We start from the raw sequence: 24,180 nt of genomic DNA, 5'->3' as shown, positions 1-24,180 counted from the left end.
ATCAGAATTTTAGAGATGCTTAGGTGGGGCGTGGCCAAAAAAAGGTTGGGAACCACTGGTTTAAAGCTTCCAAAAGACAACTTCAATCCAGTTGAATGCTGCCTAATGGAAGCAGCTACTCTCTCCGCACCTTGATGGGTTTTTAAATTTTATTTGAGAGCTGAAGGTAAGGAAGGAGTTATAACCATCTGTCAGTGTGGTGTAGTGGTTAAGAGCGGTAGTCTTGTAATCTGGGGAACCGGGTTCGCGTCTCCGCTCCTCCACATGCAGCTGCTGGGTGACCTTGGGCCAGTCACACTTCTTTGAAGTCTCTCAGCCCCACTCACCTCACAGAGTGTTTGTTGTGGGGAAGGAAGGGAAAGGAGAATGTTAGCCGCTTTGAGACTCCTTAGGGTAGTGATAAGGTGGAATATCAAATCCAAACTCCTCCGAGAGAGAGAGAGAGAGAGAGAGAGAGAGAGAGAGAATGGAGTGCACCACCAGGAGTGAAGTTAAACCGCTGCAGAATCGCGGCGCCTGCTGTGGCTGCAGAAACTTGTAACCAGTCTCCTGTGTTGTTTTTGCTGCGTTAGCACCACCGAAGTGAACTCCCCGGGGCGCAAGCCTAGGCAGTGGGCATGGAAGTCCTGGGCTGCCCAGATGACAAGACTCCGCTCTTGGCCTCGCTGGTGTGGTCCAAAGGAAAGGAAAGCAATAAGTTTGACACCAATTTAGCTGCAGGAGTTGCCGGAAGGAGATGTACATGGCCTTAGGGACGCCACTCCGGATTTGTGTAGGGTTTACTCCTTAGCCTCTTCCTCTCCCAAAGACGTCCCACAAGGCAGCAGAGGTTTAGGATCAGAGTTTTCCTTCTCCTACATGGGCTACTTTCCCAGGTTGACAATCCCCATTTGCCCCTAGGCAGCAGGGGCAAGAAAATAAGAGTGGGTTGAAAGGGTTTTGATTTCTTCGAAATACTTCTTTAAATTCTCCATATTTTCCTTTGTTCTCTCAGTCTATGCTCCACCACTACATGTATAATTTCTTGGAATTTTACAGTTTGAAGAAATAACCAGTTTTGTCATAAACCACATATGATTTTTCTGTTTTTGCTGCAACAGCCTATTAAGAGTCCTTAAAGACCAAGTGATTTATTTATTAGTCCCCTAAAGCTTATGATGTAATCAATAAATTTGTTAGTTGCCTACCTGCCACAAGACTCTTTATAGTAAGCTATAGTTACTAATAATATGCTCTAGCATTTTTCTCTCACTTGCCAAAGGAGCCACATGTCTTCAGTTTTCCCAAGCTGCAGCGACTGCATTAGTTTGGCTTCCTTCCGTTTTTATCATTTATAATCAATTGTCATGTGTTGTAAAAGATTGTGACAGGTGTCTCATATAAGTCCGGTTCTCTCAAATGCAATTTCATTTGCAATTTGTATTTCTTTGTCCGGCCGTCCTTGTAAAGTGTATTATAAAATGTTAGGTTTTCATATGGAAAGCAAGGTTTGCAGTCCTGTGGTCCCTGGGTGGCTGTCTCGGGACCATAGGATTATTTTAGATCACCCTCTCAGAGTTCTTTGTGAAAAGCAAAAGGCGGGTAGGGCAGAGGAGGAGAAGCATGATTCAAAATATTCTTAGCCTTAGGATAGAAAAACACCTCTTCTACTCTGCCAGGGTGAACTTGGCAAGGCAGTGAAAAAGATGGTTTTCCCACCTTTGTGTCTCTCTCCCTGAATGTACTGCTCATATGTTTCTTTAAAACACGGATGTGAGATCTCTCCCAATCAGCGTTAGGAACTGAGATATGAAAGCTAGGAGCTAAATATCACCTTAAACCTAGGTTATGGGCGCAACAACAGAATGTCTGGGCGTGTTTTTTATAACAAGAATACAAAGCTGAAAATGAATGAACAGCTAAAATACTATGTTCATTTTTCACATGGGCTAGTCCTTCCACTGCCCATCCCCGTAATATTCTTAAGAGGGTCTCTTCTCCAGTCTTCAGAGAGCAGCTGGAAATGGGGAGGCAGAAAAAGGTCCTCCTTTCCTTCCACTCTGCAGTTTTAATCTGAAATCTTCAGTGCAGTACTGGGGCCAGAACTCAGAAACTGCTCGCTCTAATGAAATTGCTATCTAATGTGGGTAGGGCTTTTTGCTCTCCTGACACTGATTTCCCAGCAGTGTTAGAAACTCTGATATATAAGCTCGGCACCAAATGGCTTCCGAAATAAGGGTTACAGCCGCCAAAACGGAAGGCTTAGTTGTCATTTGGGGGCCAAATGGCTCAAAAGTTATATTTTTTGTTCCAGTGGTTCAGCAATAAAACTTGCTAGCACATTTGCAAAGCTAAGCAGAGTCCAGAATGGCTTCAAACTGATGGGGGGGCCGCGTGTTGAAATTCCTGCATTGCAAGGGGGGTTGGACTAGATGACCCTTAGGGTACCTTCCAATTCTGCAATTCTGTGATTCTACTCTCAACTTGCCTTGTTGAGCAAAAGATGACAACAGTATAAAGGCTTGACCGGCTGTCCTCAACATAAATGTGGGTTTACATAAAATAAAATATGACACAATCGTGCGGAGGCCATTAAGACCTAAAAGGTTAACACTCCTTTTCATTATTCCTTTACAGTGCTTTGCGGTTCGTTCTTTGGGATGGGTAGAAATGGCAGAGGAAGATTTGGCTCCTGGGAAAAGCAGTGTTGCTGTGAACAATTGCATCCGACAGCTCTCTTATTGTAAAAACGATATACGGGACACGGTTGGCATTTGGGGAGAGGTAAGAAATCTCTCTGTCTTATCGTACTTCCCAGTTCTCTAGTGGCACCTGCTTTTTCTTCTTTTCTTTTTTTTAAATTGCATTCTTTATTATTTTATTCACATAATATACATTCTCTACAACAAACAACTCCAAAATAAACAGACAACTCCAAAATAAAATCATATGTAAGTCTCATGTTTTCATTTACGCTGATCTCCTCTCCAATACCTTTACTTGATATTTCTTGCTGCTTTCCTTATAGAATCTTTATTAAAATTTAAATCTCTTGAATCCTATACCAATCTTTAACAGTTTCAATTAACCCCTTCACCTCCCTTCCCCACAGCCCAATACTTCCCTCCACCTGTGTGCAGTCTTCTTTACCTACTATATTTTTTGTTATTGTTGCGTTATTCACTTTATTTGTTATTCCATCCTTAATATATTATTATCCTATCTCCTTGTGCCTTTTAAACTTTTGCATATTGATTTTTAAGCTCCAGCAGCGACTTTTTTCATGTATTCCTTAACGCATTCCCACTCTTTATTAATTTTTTGACTAGAGTAGCCTCTAATTGATGCTGTTAATTTTGCCATCTCCGCAAATTCAAGAAATTTGATTCTCCATTCTAATAATTCTGGTATTTTATCAGTGGCACCTGCTTTTTTCCTGCACTTTCATATTTCGGCAAAAGCAGCCACTGTTGAGAAAGAACAAGGAAGTAAAACAGCTAGTTTGGAGCAATGACCTTGTTTGCTCTGGCAAGGAAAAAGAAGGTGTCATCAATGGCTCTTTCCTTGCCCAAAGTGCAGCACAAGTTAAGTGCTAGGAAGGGGCTCTTGGGTCGTGTCCCCTGTAATCAGAGGCCAGTATGGTTACAAGGGGGCTCAGTACCTGTGGTCTCTTGAGTTGAAAAGGTAATATGGGTGCTTCCCCTTTATAAAAACATAAGAATATCAAGCATCCCTTGCAGTCCAAGGGTGTAAGTTCACCCTTGCTGCTGACTTCAAGCATGTTATCCAGAGATAAACTGCTTCTGAACTTGGAGGCTCCATAGCTCCTGCCGATCCCCCCCCCCCAATGATTTTGCCTAACTCTTTAAAGCCACCTGCATTAGCAGCCATGGTCATAATTTATAAATAATGACCGCATTGCATAAGTGCTTCCTTTAACCCTCTGTTCTCATATTATATGGAAGGGTGGAAGAGACTTAAGTGGACGGAGGAAGGCTTAAGCATCCCGCAAATGCCTTTCTTAGTAGCATCTTGCGTGGTGACGCAAAGTCACCTGAATTAGCATTACATAGGGGCAAACGCTTGTTTGAGTGAGTAAGAGATTATAGCTGTTTTTGCTCTCCTCTTCATTAGGGAAAGGACATGTATCTTATCCTGGAGAACGACATGCTAAATTTGGTTGACCCCATGGATCGCAGTATTCTTCATTCACAGCCCATCGTGAGCATCCGAGTCTGGGGTGTAGGCCGTGACAATGGCCGGTGAGTTTGGAATACATTTATTCTATGATGTTAAAATCTGCTTCTGTAGAATGCTTGCGTTCTAGATGAAACACAGCATCCTAGTAATAAATTTTGTCTTTTACCACTTCTATCATATAGTTCACAAAAAGGGGTTTTTTTTTCTTTTTTAACATCTTTATTGAAAGTTCAAAAAGTACTTCATTATATGTGCACTAAACATGGTGAGACGTAAATAAAATAAAAGAAAAAGAGAAACAGGACCCGTGTAGAAGGGAAAATAAAGAGGGGGGGGGAACCTTGTATACTTTACAAGGTTGTTATTGTACTTCACCAGATCTTAACTTATTACAGTATTTGTAAGAATGGATTCCAAATATTATTGAATTTGTCCATGGCATGTCTGCGTTTATATGCAAGTTGTTCATATGTTGCGAGTTTGCATAAGGCTTCTATCAGGGAACTGCCATCAGCTCAGAGGTGAGAGGTGGAAGGGCAGTTGTGTTACAGGGAGCCTCCGAAGATCTTGCGAAGCAGTTCTTCCTCTGGCAAGGAGGGAAGCCCCGCCTCCAGGGGGAAGGGGCGCAGGGATCAGAAGATGCTAGGGAGAGCCTCAACACCGAGCCTGAGCAAAGCGGAGGGGAGACAAGTCCCTCTTTGCCAACGCCCACCCTGCGCAGTAGGTTTGCGCGCAGAGAGGGGAGGAGAAGGATGGGGGAAACACGACTGTTATGCTGGGGAAGGTATAAGGACCACCCACTCCCAGATTCTGCTAGCGACTGAGCAGACATAGACTTGCGACGCTCTGCACTGTAAATACTTTGTACAGATAATAAAGCCTGGAAAAGACAGGTTGGACTGTTGCCTGTTTGCTCTCAAGCAACCACACCAGCCCATGACAGTTTCAATCTGATCGTAGAAAGGAGCGGCATTTTTATTTTTCCAATTCATCAGTATCAGTCTTTATGCTGTGGTAAGGGCACGGAGAGTTCACTCATATTGCCCTTTTGGATTTGATATCCCGCTTTATCACTACCCGAAGGAGTCTCAAAGCTGCTAACATTCTCCTTTCCCTTCCTCCCCCACAACAAACACTCTGTGAGGTGAGTGGGGCTGAGAGACTTCAGAGAAGCGTGACTGGCCCAAGGTCACCCAGCAGCTGCATGTGGAAGAGCAGAGACGCGAACCCGGTTCCCCAGATTACGAGTCCACTGCTCTTAACCACTACACCATACTGGCTCTTTTGCCAGTTCCGTGTGCTCTTTTGTACAGTTCCATGTGCTGGGTATATAATTCAAGAGGATATTTTGCTCTGTAAATGTAAGGTTGTTCCATAGAGTTCTGTTGATAGTTTCAGTTACTTTCTGCCAAAAATCTTTCAATATAGGACAATGAAAAAACATGTTTTAGAGAATCCTATTGCATCTCCAACAGTTAGATACCAAAAAAGTTGTTGTTTTCCTGACGGTGACAATTCATCTTGTAATATTTTTTTTTTGTCGCATGTAGGTCTTTTTAAAAAAACAACACACAATCAGAGATATACAGTCGTACCTCGGGTTAAGAACTTAATTCGTTCTGGAGGTCCTTTCTTAACCTGAAACTGTTCTTAACCTGAGGTGCCACTTTAGGTAATGGGGCCTCCCGCTGCTGCCGTGCCGCCACCACACGATTTCTGTTCTCATCCTGAAGCAAAGTTCTTAACCCGAGGTACTGTTTCTGGGTTAGCGGAGTCTGTAACCTGAAGCATCTGTAACCTGAAGCGAGTGGTACCTCGGGTTACAGACGCTTCAGGTTACAGACTCCGCTAACCCAGAAATAGTACCTTGGGTTAAGAACTTTACCTCAGGATGAGAACAGAAATCGCAGCGGGAGGCCCCATTAGCTAAAGTGGTACCTCAGGTTAAGAACAGTTTCAGGTTAAGAACGGACCTCCGGAACGAATTAAGTTCTTAACCCGAGGTACCACTCTATCAGACAGATGCTCTCACTGTAAAAATTTTAGAGTGGTGCAAATGACCCCTACTTTTTGTTGCTGTTAGGTCTTGTTGAATTATTTCAGCTTTCATTTGAAATGTCTCCTGTTTTTTGCCTGAAGACAAACCTCCAGATTCACCAGAGTTTACTAAGGAGAGTTGCTTGAACAGGCCTGCAAGCATAGCCTGGAGCCATGACTGATTCCTTAAAGTCTCTGGCCTGAAACTTAAAGACAGGTGTCCAGCAAATAGAGGAAGGAAAGGGGTGGGAATTTCTGATGCCTGCTGGTTGCCTCGGGGTATTAGTATAAGGAGAAAAGAGTTGCGTTTGAGAGAGTGGCTTAACATGCATGGATATGCTGTATATAGGAAGAGGCAGAGGGAGACTGGGAAGGCTAAATTTGTTGTTGTTGTTTAGTCATTTAGTCATGTCCGACTCTTCGTGACCCCATGGACCAGAGCACGCCAGGCACTCCTGTCTTCCACTGCCTCCTGCAGTTCGGTCAAACTCATGCTGGTAGCTTCGACAACACTATCCAACCATCTCGTCCTCTGTTGTCCCCTTCTCCTTGTGCCCTCCATCTTTCCCAACATCAGGGTCTTTTCCAGGGAGTTTTCTCTTCTCATGAGGTGGCCAAAGTATTGGAGCCTCAGCTTCGCGATCTGTCCTTCCAGTGAACACTCAGGGCTGATTTCCTTCAGAATGGATCGGTTTGATCTTCTTGCAGTCCATGGGACTCTCAAGAGTCTCCTCCAGCACCATAATTCAAAAGCATCAATTCTTCAGCGATCAGCCTTCTTGATGGTCCAGCTCTCACTTCCATACATCACTACTGGGAAAACCATAGCTTTAACTATGCGGACCTTTGTTGGCAAGGTGATGTCTCTGCTTTTTAAGATGCTGTCTAGGTTTGTCATTGCTTTTCTCCCAAGAAGCTGGCGTCTTTTAATTTCGTGGCTGCTGTCACCATCTAGGCTAAATTTAGAATTAAGCAATTAGAACAAGTCTTTCCATTATATTTTGTGGACCTCCCGCACATGACTCTTTCTAGCAAGTTAGGTATTTGGTATCAGGGACAGAAGCATGACAGACAGCAAGGCCTCCAGGTATGGGAACCAGAGCCTCTGCCACGAGCAGCTGCAACATGGCAGAACAAGGGAGACAGATTGCATCAGCGAAGTGCTCTGTAGAGGGGAATGATGCACTTACCGTAGTCTTTCTCCTGCCTACTGCTTTGAACAGCAAAGAGTCACTTTTGAAAATCTCACGTGTCCCTTGCTAGCGAAAGGGTTCTCTCCTGTTCATTGTCAGGTAGACAATAATTATGATGACTAATGCACCAGCTCCTGCCTCTGGAATATCAAGTTATTTGAAAGTCATTGCTATCTTGAGGTCCTTGGATTTTTTGATATATATTTTTTATCAGACTCCTTCCTTGTAGTAATTTATTTGGTTGGATTTCTCTTTAGAAGATGAAAAGCCTTTTAATGGTACCTGACCAGATGATTTTCTAAGCCTTGTGCTAATGAAAGATTGATGAAAAACAGAGATCTACTGATGGGAGTTTAATCTAAGGGTACGTCTGCTAGAGCACGAGGCAGAAAAGCCTTCTGGGAGATTAATAATTCTCTAGGCACACACTAAGCTGTTATCTTGGACTCCAGCATTAACTTCTTTTTACCACAGTAGCTTGGTAAGAAAATGCTTCACGATTTATTCCGGTGTTTCCCAACCGGGGCCTCCCCAGGATATTTCAAGGAGGCCACAAGTAAAAATTACATAAATGGGGGGGGGGGGACACAGCACGAGGCATGGGGAAGAGGGAAGTGAGAAGAAAAGGGGGGGGAATCATTTTTATTTTTAAAAAATCCTGATTGGCTGGTGTGAAGGGATGATGAGCTGCTTGTGCGTAAAATCGTAGTCCCTCAGAGTTTGTTCAAGTCCACAAACCTCTGTCCGTGACGGAGCCCCTCAGACATGGCTCCTCTAGTCACTCGCAGATTCCGATAGTGGCTGCTTTCGGAATCGCTTCCAACATAAAAGCTCCTTAACGGAAACACGTCTTCTGGACTCGCGGCGTGACAGTTTCCGGCGAGGAGTGGGTCTCCCTATGGGAGGTCCAGAAACCTCCCCACTGTTCTCGCTGGACGTGTCCCTGAGCCCTCCCTCTTGCTCGCTTTCCCTCAGAGACCCACCTCTACCCCTGCTGGTTCCTGCTTCAGCTGCTGGGTCTCTCCCAGCCTCTGTGAGCCCTTCCACCACCTGTCCCTCCGATGGCAGTTCCCTGACAGCTGGCTATTTGTTTGGCCAATCACAAGCTGGCGCCCCTGAAACCAAGCAGGGGAGGGAGGAGGGAATTTAAAGCAGAAGATTAAAAGAAAGGTGAGGAAAGGCTTGGAGAGAGTGGGTCATCCTAATTTTCACACCACATTTTGTGGGAAGGGTCAGTGCTACATTTGCAACAGACCTTAAAGAAGACCTTTGACAGAATTTTGCCCTAAGAGACAATCCAGGTTATGAGTTATATTTTGTCAGATCCGTTCTATCTGCAACTGCCACTGGTTAAGAAAAGGCTACTTGGTTGAGCATTTTCCTTCAGCTGAAACGACGCCTCGTCCATCCCAGTCATGAAGGAGCAGACTCTACTTGAAAGTGACAAAACGTTTATTCTCTTTCCCACTTAACTTTCTATTTTTGTTGATTGTGTGGCACTCGTTCGCCATCCGCCGTGGTTGCTTTTTCTCCCTCAGCTTCCATGCGTGCAACAAAATATTTTGGAGTATAAAATTGGCAGGTGGATATTAGCAAGGAAATGTGGCAGAGCTAAGATCTACTCACACGCTGTTCCTTCATCTTTCTCCTCTGTGCTGTGAGCACAAGAGGAAAATTTGCATCCTCCAAAATAGATGTCATGTGCACATTAATCCATCCACCTCCCCCCACCCCACTCTATCTTTTGCTTCTCATCCACTTGAAAACTAGGTCATAGTCCACTATAGGGCTTGATGGTTTGCTTTATCCCACTGGGGCTTTCTGTTAAAAAAAAAAAGTGACAGTCCAGCCCTCACTTTGCCTTCCTGCTTTCCTCATGGGACTTGGCTTTTCCTTTAATGTAGAAGTTCTCTGGCTGCTGCTTCCCTTTCCCCATAAACCTTCCTGTCAAGCTGACTCCTGGACAGTTTCTAAAAAGTTGTATTCCCAGAGGTTCATTGTGCACGTCCGATGTATTCTCTTTTGTGTACCTGTAGGCGCCAACCCCATAGGGCTGTCTGAGACAGAGGCGTTTGAATACTGGGAATAAATCTTACCTGGAAATGAACACAGAACTTGCTCGCATAAGAGGAAACTAGGGATGGACTGGAGTGCTAAATAGAGAGGACTTTTTTTAAAAAAAAAAACCTCCCTGATTGCAATTAGGATCACAATCCCTCGAAAAATCACAGTATGGGAATAAAAATACTTGCCTTACAGGGTGGTTGCATGTATTTCAAGGAACTCAGGCATATGAAGTGCTTCTAAACACTTAAAAAGCTTTATAGCAATGCTAAATATTATTGGAACGATTATGGCGTAGCAAAACAGTACTCAAGCCATTAAATATATTTAAGTGTCATCTATCTATCTAAGGTGCCGCTGTGGGTTAAACCCCAGAGCCTAGGACTTGCCGATCAGAAGGTTGGCGGTTCGAATCCCCGCGACGGGGTGAGCTCCCATTGCTTGGTCCCAGCTCCTGCTAACCTAGCAATTCAAAAGCACGTCAAAGTGCAAGTAGATAAATAGGTACCACTCCGGCAGGAAGGTAAACGGCGTTTCCGTGCGCTGCTCTGGTTCGCCAGAAGCAGCTTAGTCATGCTGGCCACATGACCCGGAAGCTGTACGCCGGCTCCCTTGGCCAATAAAGCGAGATGAGCGCCGCAACCCCAGAGTCGGTCACGACTGGATCTAATGGTCAGGGGTCCCTTTACCTTTACCTATCATCTATCTATCTATCTATCTATCTATCTATCTATCTATCATCTATCCATTTTGCCATGGTTCTTGCCACATGGTGCATAGAGCTGAAATACAGCTCTCTCTGGTTCCAATTTTATAGTTTTATTTTTTGCACTCCTAATTTGAAGTGATTTTGGAAGGAAGAAGAGGGTACAGCATAAAAGAAATCCCACGAAAAAACCTAGAAAACCCAACTGAGGAAAGAAGCAACAGAAAAACAGCTAAGAAAAATAACTCAGCGGAATTAAAATAATAGGGAATGACAGTGAATAACTGTAAGAAACCAAAGCCTAGCACTAGGCTTCTGTTGAAGGAGAAAGCCAGGCAAGAAAATGCAGCAAGGGGAAAACTGAGGAAATTAAACAAGCAAAACCAATGAGAAAATTCAGAATCATGCAACATTTTTCTTTCCTCAATATAAGATGCCTAGTGTTTTAAGTCCCAAATGTTAAACTGCCATTATATGCCCTTAGAGCCCATGATGTCAGTAGAAAGTGGATGTTCAGGGCTCTTTGGGGGACAGCTGTCCCATTTTATAGCATCCATGTTTAGCCAACAACAGCGCTCATAGGATTTTCTGTGGTATGTGGATTGGGCCCTCCACCTCACCTGCAGAAGAGGAGACAAATTTGTATGCACCAATTTGGTTAATAATAATAATAATAATAATAATAATAATAATAATTTATTTATACCCCGCCCATCTGGCTGGGTTTCCCCAGGCACTCTGGGCGGCTTCCAACTGAATATTCCAACTGAATATTCCAACTGAATATTAAAAACAATACAGCATCAGACATTAAAAACTTCCCTAAAGAGGGCTGCCTTCAGTTGTCTTTTAAAAGGCGCCACTACCGAGAAGGCCCTCTGCCTGGTTCCCTGTAACCTTACTTCTCGCAATGAGGGAACCGCTAGAAGGCCCTCGGCGCTGGATCTCAGTGTCCAGGCTGAACGATGGGGGTGGAGACACTCCTTCAGGTATACAGGACCGAGGCCGTTTAGGGCTTTAAAGGTCAGCACCAACACTTTGAATTGTGCTCGGAAACGTACTGGGAGCCAATGCAGATCTCTCAGAACCATGATTGGTTAGAGTGAAGGTAAGCCTTGTCCCTGCCCATTTTTGTGTAGATTATTAAGCCATAGTTTCCCATTAAATTTTTGAGAGCCAGTGTGGTGTAGTGGTTAAGAGCGGTAGTCTCGTAATCTGGGGAACCGGGTTCGCGTCTCCGCTCCTCCACATACAGCTGCTGGGTGACCTTGGGCTAGTCACACTTCTTTGAAGTCTCTCAGCCCCACTCACCTCACAGAGTGTTTGTTGTGGGGGAGGAAGGGAAAGGAGAATGTTAGCCGCTTTGAGACTCCTTAAAGGGAGTGAAAGGCGGGATATCAAATCCAAACTCTTCTTCTTCTTCTTCTAAATTTTGAACTGGGTCTCCATATTGAATGCCCACAGATAGTAAAGTATTATTGCATTCTGCAACATTGATATAAATAATTCAGAACATAGCGTAATGCTGGGTTGGATTTAGGGGGTGTTGGTTTTGTTGGCAGATTTCCCCGTTTATATGAAAAACTGAATTTGCAGGGTTCCCATATGTTAGTAAGTAACAGCCGACGATGGCTGCGCCACGTCTCTCCTGCTGTAGTTTACCATCTGGCTGCCAAACAGTGGCAAAATGAGTTTTGGATGATATGACCATGTGAGTTGCATGCATCCATTTCAGAGGTGGCAAGGAGCAGTGATTGTCTGACTGACTGGGTAGGCAAGATTTTGGCCCTGCAGTTAAACTAGTATTGACAAGCATAACTTGCTGTACCTAAGTGGCTTCCCGCACCCAATGCACTAAGAGCAGAATAGCGTAAGTTTAATAACTAAATAATAATCAATAATTTCTGTCCAAAGCTTAGAATATACTGCTACTTTAACATTGCCATTCAACAAAACTACATAAATTAAGTTAGAAATTTATTTCAATTCAATGGGCTACACTAATTGGCTAGCTTAGAGGCCCCTAGATAATTATTTAAACTGCTTGCCAGAATGCCCTGCGGTTTAGTGCAAATAGCACCTGTAACCTAATTTGCATTCGGAATATTTAACTTATTATCGAATAGCAATCAAGCAAGTCAGAACATTCATGAACTACAACCTGGGTTTTTATAGAGAATAATATAAACCTGGCACTTTGTAATTTGTTTATGACTCACTTGGTCGTCGTTCACATTAATATGCCTACGGATATCAAATATGCTGCATATGGCATTCCATTTGGAGTCTGTCCAACACCGGCTTGCATTTCCTACAGTCGTGTAATTTGAAGAGAAGCTAGTCTGCTTCTGCCATGATTCATATCGTCCCCGGTGCTGGCCCAAGACGTTTGCAGCCTGAAGCAGGTCCAAGTTTTGTTACCCCACTGCTAGAGCCAATACGTCAAGAAATTTTCCTGTGCAGTGCCAATTCCTGCCTTTATCTGTCCCTTGCATAAAGTGGGATATATTGCTTAAAAAGGCTACATGGCATGGCTAGCTCTGGCCTTCACTCTCTTTTCCCAGCTGCAGAATCTCCTTTACAGTGGTGCCCCGCAAGACGAATGCCTCACAAGATGGAAAACCCGCTAGACGAAAGGGTTTTCCATTTTTGAGCTGCTTCGCAAGACGATTTTCCCTATGGGCTTGCTTTGCAAGACGAAAACGTCTTGCGAGTGTTCCAATTTTTCCCCGCTTCCCCCCCCTTTTTCTAAGCCGCTAAGAGCCTCTTAGCCGCTAATCCGCTAAGCCTTTAATAGCCGCTAAGCCTTTAATAGCCGCTAAGCCGCTAATAGGGTTGCTTCGCAAGACGAAAAAACCGCTAGACGAAGAGACTCGGGGAACGGATTAATTTCGTCTTGCGAGGCACCACTGTATTTTAACTTACTATACCTGAAACATGCAGTTGCCTACAAATGCTTTCTGTTGTTTTTATAATCCGGTATTTGAGCTACAGCTATAAGAAGCCTAGGAAAAGCTTTCACGAAATGTCATGTCCATGTCCGTACCTGCCTATGTAGCCATTTGTCATTATTATTATTTATTGATTTTATATACCGCCTCAGGGCGGTTCTCAGAAAAAATCTCAACATATATAAACAGATTAAAAACAACAAACCCGCCCCCCTCAGAAAAGAGCCACATTTTAAAAGGGTATAGGATTTATGGCACTTAAGAAAGCTGAGATAAAGGCAAAAATATACATTTCCACTTTTATGAGTGCTTCCTTGCTTATTCACCTACAGATAATTCTTACACACCACAGATGACTAGGTGAGTGTGTTAATCTCAGGGGGGGGGGGGTTCTCTCTCCAAAATTATGATTATCCCAATTTTTAATGATTCCCCAGGCATGGTTAGTTTTTCTGTGTCTTGCCATACATCTTCATAGTCACTTCTTAGATTCATGCGACTGCGCAGAAGTAAACATTCCCTGTGTAGATTGCAACAAAATATTAAAAACACACTATACAATAATTTGAAAACAACTGTAAACAATAAAAGACAGTGGGGTGAGAAAATAATGTACACCGTGGATTTCAAACACTGATGAAAAGTATGAGTTAATACATAATGGTGTTGCTAGAAACACAGTATCAAAATACATCCAGGTGTGGAGGATCCCCTGGTCTTGAATGGGGTAACTGTGCCCCTGAAGGACCAGGTGCACAGCCTAAGTGTCATTTTGGATGCACTGCTGTCCATGGAGGTGCAGGTCAATTCTGTATCCAGGGTAGGGCGGCTGTCTAGCAGATCCATATGCTTCACCGGCTGAGACTCTACCTGCCCGTGCACTGTCTCACCAGAATGCGCTGCTTATCCCTCACTTGGACTCCTGCAAGGCGCTCTACGTGGGGCTACCTTTGAAGGTGACTCGGAAACTGCAGCTACAGTGGTACCTCGGGTTAAGTACTTAATTCGTTCTGGAGGTCCGTTCTTAACCTGAAACTGTTCTTAAGCTGAAGCAACCCTTTAGCTAATGGGGCCTCCCGCTGCCGCCATGCCGCCACCATGCAATTTCTGTTCTCATCCTGAAGCAAAGTTCTTAACCCAAGGTACTATTTCTGGGTTAGCGGAGTCTGTAACCCGAAGTGTCTGTAACCCGTGGTACCACTGTAATCCAGAACACAGCAGCTATACTGGTGACTGGGAGTGGCCACCGGGACCATATAAAACCAGTCTTAAAAGATCTACACTGGCTCCCACTACATTTCCGAGCACAATTCAGAGGGTTGGTGCTGACCTTTAAAGCCCTAAATGGCCTCGGCTCCATATACCTGAAGGAGCTTCTCCACCCCCATTGTTCAGCCCGGACACTGAGGTCCAGTGCCGAAGGCCTTCTGGTGGTTCCCTCACTGCGTGAAGTGAGGTTATAAGGAACCAGGCAGAGGGCCTTTTCGGTAGTGGCGCCTGCCCTGTGGAATGCCCTCCTGTCAGATGTCCAGGAAATAAACAACTATCTGACTTTCAGAAGACATCTGAAGGCAGCCCTGTTAAGGGACGTTTTTAATGTTTGGTGTTTTATAATACATTTATATGTGCTGGAAGCCACCCAGTTTGGCCACACATATGAAACACATACATATAACAAGAGCATGATGCTTCAGTCTTCTTTTTATGTATTCATATATTTAAATAATGGATGCCCTTGAATTCCTTTGAATGTCTGTTATGTTTTAGATGTTTAAAGCATTTATATGATGAATGCATACAGTAGGAGATCTGGATTATTGTTAGAAAATTGTTTTCAAGTGCTACGTTTCTGAAAGATAGGTACATGTTCTAACTCCAGGCTCATAATCGTGCGGATTATGTGTCGGCGGCCCATTTCCATAACTGAACTTCCACAAGGGGAGGGACTTTTGATGCTTCATGCTATTCAACGCAATGTGCCCTCTGGCAACAAATATCTTTCTTGAATTGCATTTGATGACTGGAGTTGTCTGTGCGCGTGCACTTAAAGTCTCGTTTCAGTTTTTAATTTCTCAGCATAAAAATTCAAATGACTTAAGTTGATGCATTAGTAAGATAGTAAAGAAAATAACAATTCTATGAGTCACAAATGATTTCTGCATGAATAATGTTGTGTTTTAGTGAACCTGAAAAAATGGCCTGCATTATATATCTCATACAAGATTGCCTAATGAAATACCATCCATCTTGATGCATCAGAGTCCCTTAAAACACATAGACTCATCTGACTATTTAAATGGTACAGTAAACATGGTTTGAAGGATAATTTCAGTAGGGGGTTTACCTCCTGTGTTCAATCCTCAAGTTATTTTATTGATGCAAAACAAGTCCCTTCGCTCATGCTTTGAGTCAAAACATAGTATTTTCATTGAAGAAAAGCATTGGGATCAGAAAAGGCTTCCATCCGGTCATGTCTCTTTTCCCATCAGTGATCAGCCAGGTTTTTTTGTTCTTGACCTCTGCTTCTGACCATGGAGATTTTCCAGTTTCCCCCAGTGTGCCAACTGCATGGCCCATGTCTTCCTCTCTGACAATTCAGCCTGTGAGCCAGGGGCAGCCGGAACTGACACTTGGGTAGCCAACTCACTTGCAAGTATAACAAAGACCCACTGTGATACTGGAGAAGCCTGCAGAAGCTTATCAAAAGAGAAATTGTGGCCTTTACTACCTTAATTCATCTCTAAACCTAAACACGCCATGTAAGGAGCACAGTGTTTTGAACTACTGAGCAGAAAAAGTCAGGTATCCCTGTTGAAAGTTCCGTGTGATCAAACAGTCAGATGCAAAGACACTGAACGATTCCCTTGTTGCAACAAGGGTTCCTTTGTCTCTGCTTTGTAGATTTCAGACTTGATGAGATCTATTGGATGATAGGCAGGATGAGGAGACTGAATAGAGGCAGAGGAGTGGGAGGTTTGAAATGTCGGAGGTTCAGTATTCACAGCCCACCATACTCATAGGCCCTTAGCTAATTAATAAAAGAACAATACTTTCCCATTCCTCTGCCCCAAGCAGCTTGGATCCAGGCATTGTGCAAGCAGAAGCCAGTTACGCAGTGAGTTCCTTGCTTCCTTCTCTCACTACAGCCTCCGTGCCTCCTGAAAAGTCCCTCCAGGGGAGTCAGAGGACCCTTGGGGAAAGGCCTCGCCTGCGGTTTACATGGGTGGGATTATAATACAGTGAGGGGGGGAAGTATTTGATCCCCTGCTATATTTGCCCGTTTGCCCTCTGACGAAGAAATGACCAGTCCATAATTTTAATGGTAGGTTTATTATAGCTGTGAGAGACTGGTCATTTCTTCATCAGAGGGCAAACGGGCAGGGGATCAAATACTTTCCCCCCTCACTGTAACATAATAGGTTTTGGTGTTTTATAGGTATAAGACATATTTCCCAATTTTTGCTGAAGATTGCTTTTGTTGGGGAATGCAATTAAAAAACAACTTTAGTTGGTGTTTTTCTTTTTTTAAAATAAATAAATAAAAACCCTCATGGGGTCTTTTTGCTTGGTTTTCAAGTCATTCTTTTTGTTACAAGTTACCAAGGTAACGGTGCATCCATTCATCGCCCTACAACATCTGTGGCTGCAGGGCCATGGATCACGCTGAAATGTGGATTTTATGACTAGCTAATAGCCATGGATAGGGTTTGATTCTTACTCAAGTTGGGGTTCATGTTTCCATGGTGTTTGGGTGGGAGCGCGCTCCTCTTATATGTTCCTAATGCAACATGGCTGCTCCACACACAAAGGCTGTGTACAAAGAAGGCCATACCACCTTTTAGTTGAAGGAAGTGGTCTTCCGTAGATGCAGGCAACTGCTTGGTGCACTTACAGTATGTCACAATTGCATTATGTCTGTGGCTCACATTTGCTTTTCCATCCCAGGAATAGATGCTTAGGCCCAGGCGTGTGTCCCAATCAGACCAATAGGCCATAGCTGGCTGCTGGTGTTTGCATGTACAGTGGTGCCTCGCAAGACGAATGCCTCGCAAGACGGAAAACCCGCTAGACGAAAGGGTTTTCCGTTTTTGAGCTGCTTCGCAAGACGATTTTCCCTATGGGCTTGCTTTGCAAGACGAAAACGTCTTGCGAGTGTTCCAATTTTTTTCCGCTTCCCCCCCTTTTTCTAAGCCGCTAAGCCGCTAATAGCCTTTTAGCCGCTAAGCCTTTAATAGCCTCTAAGCCTTTAATAGCCACTAAACCGCTAATAGCGCTAAGCCGCTAATAGGGTTGCTTCGCAAGACAAAAAACCGCTAGACGAAGAGACTCGCGGAACGGATTAATTTCGTCTTGCGAGGCACCACTGTAATACTACCCAGTCTAATACAGTCGTACCTTGGATCCCAAACGCCTTGCGAGTCAAACATTTTGGCTCTCAAATGCCACAAACCCGGAAGCGAGTGTTCCAGTTTGCGAACATTCTTTGGAAGCCAAACGTCCGATGTGGCTTCCGATTGGCTGCAGGAGCTTCCTGCAGCCAATCGGAAGCCGCACCTTGGTTTCCGAATGTTTTGGAAGTTCCGGAACGGATTCCGTTCGACTTCCAAGGTATCACTGTACACTGAAAAAGAAACGGGACTCCTCTTGAGTCAGTGGTGTCCCTGCACAGCTAGTTTGAGAATTAAAATTAGTATGTTTAACACATGTCACTGTTGCTTTCTGGCTTAAGGGAAGAAACGCAAGAGGAATATTAACAAGCCTGCTTAGCAGCCTTGTAAGACTTGGAGGGGATTCAAGATTTGTGAAGGACTTTAGGAGCATCTCTAAAGCCAACTCTAGCAAAGGACTGTGGCAGTAGGATAGGCAATGGAAGTGAAAGTTTACAGGTGGAAACAAAAGCCCTATTTGGCATGAGATGGGCATCTCGTACTGAATATGCGGCAACAAAAAAATATTATAATGACAGCCATTCTTGCAGTGGGGCTCTTTTGTTGTTTGTTGGATTGCAATGTCTGGGATTGCAAACAATGTTTATAGCGCATTCAGGTCAGAAATCCGTGTAACTGTACATTAATAAAGGTTTGTTTTTCAGCAGCAGGCAGGCAGGCTCTCATTTGTTAAACAGTAGATCTGTTTTAACAGTGACAGAAATGAAGAGAAACAGTTCAGTGAGAATCTCTCCTCCAGAAAGAGAGTTTCTCAGAGCACACTTATTATCTTAAGCCAGGCAATTCTTCATGGGGGGTTGCTAGGTTTTGGCCATGAACAGTAGTGAACCATTTGTATCTTTGAAATTATGTAGTATACAGTGCTTGAAAGGGGACGTGGGTGGCACTGTGGTCTAAACCACTGAGCCTCTTGGACTTGTAAGCAGTTTGAATCCCCACGACAGGGTAAGCTCCCGTTGCTCTGTCCCAGCTCCTGCCAACCCAACAGTTTGAAAGCACACCAAAAAGTGCAAGTAGACAAATAGGTACCACTCCAGCAGGAGGGTAAACGGCGTTTCCATACACTGCTCTGGTTTTAGTGTTCCGTTGCGCCAGAAGCAGCTTAGTCATGCTGGCCACATGACCCGGAAAAACTGTCTGCGGACAAACGCCGGCTCCCTCGGCCTGTAAAGCGAGATGAGCGCCGCAACCCCAGAGTCGTCCGCAACTGGACTTAACTGCCAGGGGTCCTTTACCTTTACCTTTTTACAACGCTGGAAGGAGAGAACTAATACTGTAGAAATCAAACAAACTGCAGGTATGTCCTTTATGCAATCTTAGGTATACCTTTTTGTAACCCAGTTTAAGTATATTCTCTTCCGAAAAGTGAGGTCAAACAATTTGAGTAATTTTTATTTCATAGAATCCTAGAGTAGGAAGGGACCCCAAGACTCATCTACTCCAACCATCTTCAGTGCAGGAATCTTGCCCAATGTTGGGCTCGAATGCACAACCCTGAGATTGAGAGTCTCACGCTCTGCCAACTAAACCTTTCTCCCCTACCTTTTGAGGCAAGCCCTTAACAACAGAAACATTAGCAAAACGTCTGGCATTCGCTCCAGCAACCAAAACAGAGGGCCCGTTGTTGTTTTTCTGCACTATTTTCTATTTACAGTGGTACCTCGGGTTAAGAACTTAATTCGCTCCAGAAGTCCGTTCTTAACCTGAAACTGTTCTTAACCTGAAGCACCACTTTAGCTAATGGGACCTCCTGCGCCGCTGCCGCCCGATTTCTGTTCTCATCCTGAAGCAAAGTTCTTAACCCGAGGTACTATTTCTGGGTTAGCGGAGTTTGTAACCTGAAGCATCTGTAACCTGAAGCGTCTGTAACCCAAGGTACCACTGTATTGTGCAGCAGGTGTACGACTTCTTCTGCACACTTTCTTCTGACATCAGTATCGGAAGCTTGGCAGTTCTGTTTGGCTGCCGAAAGGAGACTCATCTGTTATAGCATAGATCTGTTAGGGAGGTGATGGGAGGGGCTCAGGGATTCTCATTGCACGGAATATTAAAAAAAATACTCAGAAAAACGGGGTGGAGGGAAAAGCAAGGCTGAGAGGAGAGCAGCACACCCCCCCTCTCCTTCACAGCTGCATCCAATCACACAGCTGGGCTGACTGAGCGAGGACAGGAAAGAAGGAACGAGGGAGGGCATCTGGCGGAGGAGAGTTGCAGCTGAGAGGGTCTGCTCCAACTTGATGCAAAATGAATGAGCTGCTGCCCCCCCACGGGTATTCAACGCATGTCGCCGAAGCAGGAGCGTGCATATGGCTGAGCTGAGAGAGCACTTTGCCCTGCCGATGCCTGTGCAAATGGGGAATCGGGGAGTGTTGGGGGCTGCCTGGTCAGCCTGACGTGCCAGGCATTAAAAAGCCCTCTCTGCTGCAAGAAGGAATAAGGTAAGGAACTTAAAAAGGGGACCGCTCCCCGCGCACCCCGTCTGATTACTACGGATGCATACAGTATAAGCAGGAGCAAGTAGCCTTTTGTCTTCAGTAGCGCTCGTCTTCTCTGTGCAGATTCCGGGCAGAGATTCTTTAGGTTAAAGATTGAGGGCAGGCAAGCCGCTTCTTGGAGCGATAAGGGCTGGTTGAGCCTTTTGCTTTCCAAGAACGACAACTTAATATCAGAATCACAGCTGTAATGGCCAGATGGGACTTGCACTGTAAGTACAGTTTATTCGCCGTTTCTGCTTTCAGGACATGGCTGTAAACTGACGGACTGTTAGCTGACGGCGAGACCCGTCTGATGTTCAGCTGCTCTTATTGTTCACTGTTCAAGTCGCCCAATTGCCTGCCGTTCGTTGGCTGCAATTACTATGCTCTCTTATATCGACTTACCTAAATTGGCAGTTTTGTAAGCTCGGACGTAATTTGTTCTCGATCGCAACCGTGGATGTAATGGGGGGGGGGGAGAGAGAAAACGCAATGAATTGCCAAGTTCACAATGACTTTCTGGTGATAGTGCAAATGGCCAGCTACTTGTTCTCATGGCAGGTATAATTGTTGGGATGAAACCCATCTTTACCATTAGAGATTTACGGATTATTTTTCATTCACAATCATCTCTTATTTGATAAGCATGTAAGAGAACTTGCTCTTTCAAGAGGTGGAATAACTTTATCGTTCCTTCGATATACATTTCTAATGCAGATTTAATGGTGAAGATTATCAGCTTTAGTATTTAGATACATATGTATATGCATAGGTAAACAGGGCACCTTTCCTTCGACACGAGAAAGTTCATGATTGAAAGGTTTTTGGATTCATTTTGATCAGTGAGGAATTTCTGCTTTCTTAATCCTTTCTGTATCTGCTGAAGAATGTGTAACTAGGGAGTTTATTGACTTATTAGCTGATGTATGGCTGCTAGGAATCTTTATTAAGCTGTTGGAGAGGGAATGGAAGAGAGGAAAAGCCCATCAATCTTCTGCTTTTCTTTCTAATCACTCAGCACGCTCATTCTTCAACTTGGAGTGTGACATTTGTTGGGGGAAAGCTGTTTGGATTGCCTGTTGTCTCTGCTTATGTATTTGTTTTCTGGGCATAAAAGAATATTAAGTGCTGCTGAGTTTTTGTTCTACTGCAATAAAACCCACAGCAAACGGCATATCTTAGAGCAATGGCTTTAATTACGTATTTATAGTTGTTACTTCAACATTAACATAATTTTAACAACTGGGAGAAGATGGGCTTTTTTATTATTCATTCCTGAAGCATTTCTTGGGAGGCGAAATAATAATAAATTATTCACTCTGGAAAGGGAATGTGCTTTCCTTTCCCTAACTTAATCCCTGTGCTGTATTTGTGGAACGTGCACATTGGTGTGAAAAACTGTACATGCAATTTATGGTCAACAATAACCCCAGCTCTAGAACTATTTTAATATTGCAACCAGGCAAGATTTAATGAAAATTGCCAAACGGACGTTTAAAATTTGTAACATAAATTAATGTTTGGGCACAGTGGATATTTCAGTTAGATCTTAAAACCCATTATGGGACTGGTACAGATTATTTTTAATTCCATTAAATTGAATTTTATTCCAGTCCGGGTGTGGTAATAAAATGAAAGCTACAATTTATGTTGGATAAAATGCTGAATATCCTGGGCCATGGTGCTAATTTTAAGTTATTGATAGAGGCAGTGATCCAGATTTACTATACCCATATCATGGGCTGAATAAATTGTCCCATTTTAGTTTTAAAGGCTTGTTCCAGACCTCTTGTGGCTTATCTTATATGTAAATGAGCCACATAATTTTTTTAAAAACGTGTGTGTGTGTGTGTGTGTGTGTGTGTGTGTGTGTGTGTAATTACTGCCTCTCCCATATACTATTGAGATCCTTTTGGGGAAGGTTGTGATATAAATCAGATAGGTAGATGAACTGCTTTGCATTTTTAACATTTGATTGTAAGCTGCTTTCTAGGAGCCCTCAGGACTGAACAAGTAGTATATAAAATTTTGTATAAATAATTTCAGTATATCAGAGCCAAAGGGTCTATGGCATGGGTAGGCAAACTAAGGCCCAGGGGCTGGATCCGGCCCAATCGCCTTCTAAATCTGGCCCGCGGACAGTCCGGGAATCAGTGTGTTTTTACATGAGTAGAATGTGTCCTTTTATTTAAAATGCATCTCTGGGTTATTTGTGGGGCATAGGAATTCGTTCATTTTGATAGATAGATAGATAGATAGATAGATAGATAGATAGATAGATAGATGATAGATAGTCCGGCCCCCGACAAGGTCTGAGGGACAGTAGACCGGCCCCCTGCTGAAAAAGTTTGCTGACCCCTGGTCTATGGCCTTGACCATCTTCACTGTGGTCAAGACGTAACCCACTGCCTGCAGACCTGATCTGATAAATCTTCAAAAGAGTTGTCACTCTTAAAATACTTGTTTTCAAAAGGCCCATAATTTCCATCAAATGTAGTTCATTGTCCCAGGCCCTTTTTAAAGACAGAGAGGGCCAGGCTGTTCATTGGAGCTTCTGACTGCACCTCAGCTGGGGGGGAAATGTGTAATATCCTTTCAACAACCATCTATACTTGACATCAAAAGCAGTGTGTTAAGCCTTTGTCTCCAAAACTGAATATATATATATACTCTACACAATAGTAGAATATAGCTAGACCAGAGTTTGGCGATGCAGTGCTGGACTGGAGCCTCTCTCTGCTTGGCTGCGGGTACAGCTAGCCAGAGTGGGATGGAGGCAGCACTTTGGGAAGGAAAAAGAAAAGCAGAGCTGGGTGTTCAGCTGGATAAGGATATAGCTCATTCTTCAACATCAGCTTCGTTGGACTGGTCATGTTGTGCGGATGCCTGATGATCGTCTTCCAAAGCAACTACTCTATTCTCAACTTTAAAATGGCAAGTGTAATGCTGGTGGTCAACAAAAGAAGGTTAAAGACTCTCTCAAGGCAAATCTTTAAAAAATGTAGTATAATCGCTGACAATTGGGAAACACTGGCCTGCAAGCGCTCCAATTGGTGAACTGTCTTTACCAAAGGTGTCATGGGCTTTGAAGACACTCAAACTCAGGACGAAATGGAGAAACATGCTAAGAGGAAGGCACGTTGGGCAAACCCTCACTGTGATCAACTCCTGCCCTCACTGTGAAGGCTGTGTGGATCCAGAACTGGCCTCCACAGTCACTTACAGACTCACTGTTAAGATTGTGTTCATGGAAGACAAACTTGCTCGGATTGATCGCCAAAGAAGAAGATTAAGACCTAAGCTATAGCACCAAATCCTACTGAACTCATTAAGATTATACAATTAGCTTAAGAAACTGAAGTGAAAAGAAGCTGTGTGTTTACCACCTTGTTTAGAAGCTTGTAACATCCACAATTTTTTGAGAGACATCTCTTGCAACATCTTCTCTTTTATCAATTTTGTTCTTAAAATAAATCATTTTTCTGTTTAACTTCTCTATGTCTCCAATTGCCAGAGCTTTTTCTTTAAACAAACAAAAAGCCAATAGTTAAGGTTTGCCTCAAATGGTTTTGGTTGCGGTGCTTAGCATTCCTGTATCCTGCGTCTCTTTCCGTGATTCATCATGAAATATCACATACAAAGTTACAAAACATGTTCACACATAACAATGTATATCCAGGCTCTTGTAGCCAATACCCCTTTTCTGATCTGCTTGGCTGCAAATTCAGATATGAAATTACAGAAGAAATTTCTCTCAAAAGATCCCATTCTTTAGAGAGAACAGATAGTGAGGACTGCCTTGATGAAACTGTTGTTGACTGTAATTTAATAAGGGATTGTTGTTGGGGTTGGCATACTTGAAGAAGGCGGGAAACCATGGCAACATTAGGAAATGATTCAGCCAGTTCCTTATTGTACATTGCAGTGGTACCTCGGTTTACGAACTTAATCCGTTCCACAAGACCGTTCTTAAACCAAAACTGTTCTTAAACTGACGCGCGCTTTCCCTAATGAGGCCTCCCGCTGCCAGTGCCCTTCCACCATTCAGATTCCATTCTTAGACCAAGGTAAAGTTCGCAAACCAGGACACTACTTCCGGTTTTGCGGAGTTCATAAACCGAATAGTTC

The 24,180-nt window shown here is 43.7% G+C and overlaps 1 protein-coding gene across 19 annotated transcripts in view; it reads left to right on the top strand.

Moving 5' to 3' along the window:
- APBB2 (amyloid beta precursor protein binding family B member 2) overlaps positions 1-24,180 on the top strand; it is a 168,471-nt gene that overhangs the window by 118,718 nt on the left and 25,573 nt on the right. For 17 of the 19 annotated variants that reach the window (XM_083459895.1, XM_083459912.1, XM_083459899.1 and 14 more), the window contains 2 exons: positions 2,617-2,763; positions 4,114-4,241. In XM_083459895.1, the coding sequence (XP_083316021.1) occupies positions 2,617-2,763; positions 4,114-4,241 (275 nt within the window). Of the gene's footprint in view, positions 1-2,616; positions 2,764-4,113; positions 4,242-19,717; positions 20,017-20,175; positions 20,283-24,180 lie in introns of those variants that run through there. The other 2 variants (XM_083459903.1, XM_083459902.1) reach the window with 2 other exon arrangements.

The sequence above is a fragment of the Podarcis liolepis genome (assembly GCF_965112155.1).
Source record: "Podarcis liolepis genome assembly, chromosome: 9".
NCBI lineage: Eukaryota > Metazoa > Chordata > Lepidosauria > Squamata > Lacertidae > Podarcis > Podarcis liolepis.
Note: the sequence above shows the minus strand (reverse complement) of the source record. Positions and strands in the feature narration are given on the sequence as shown.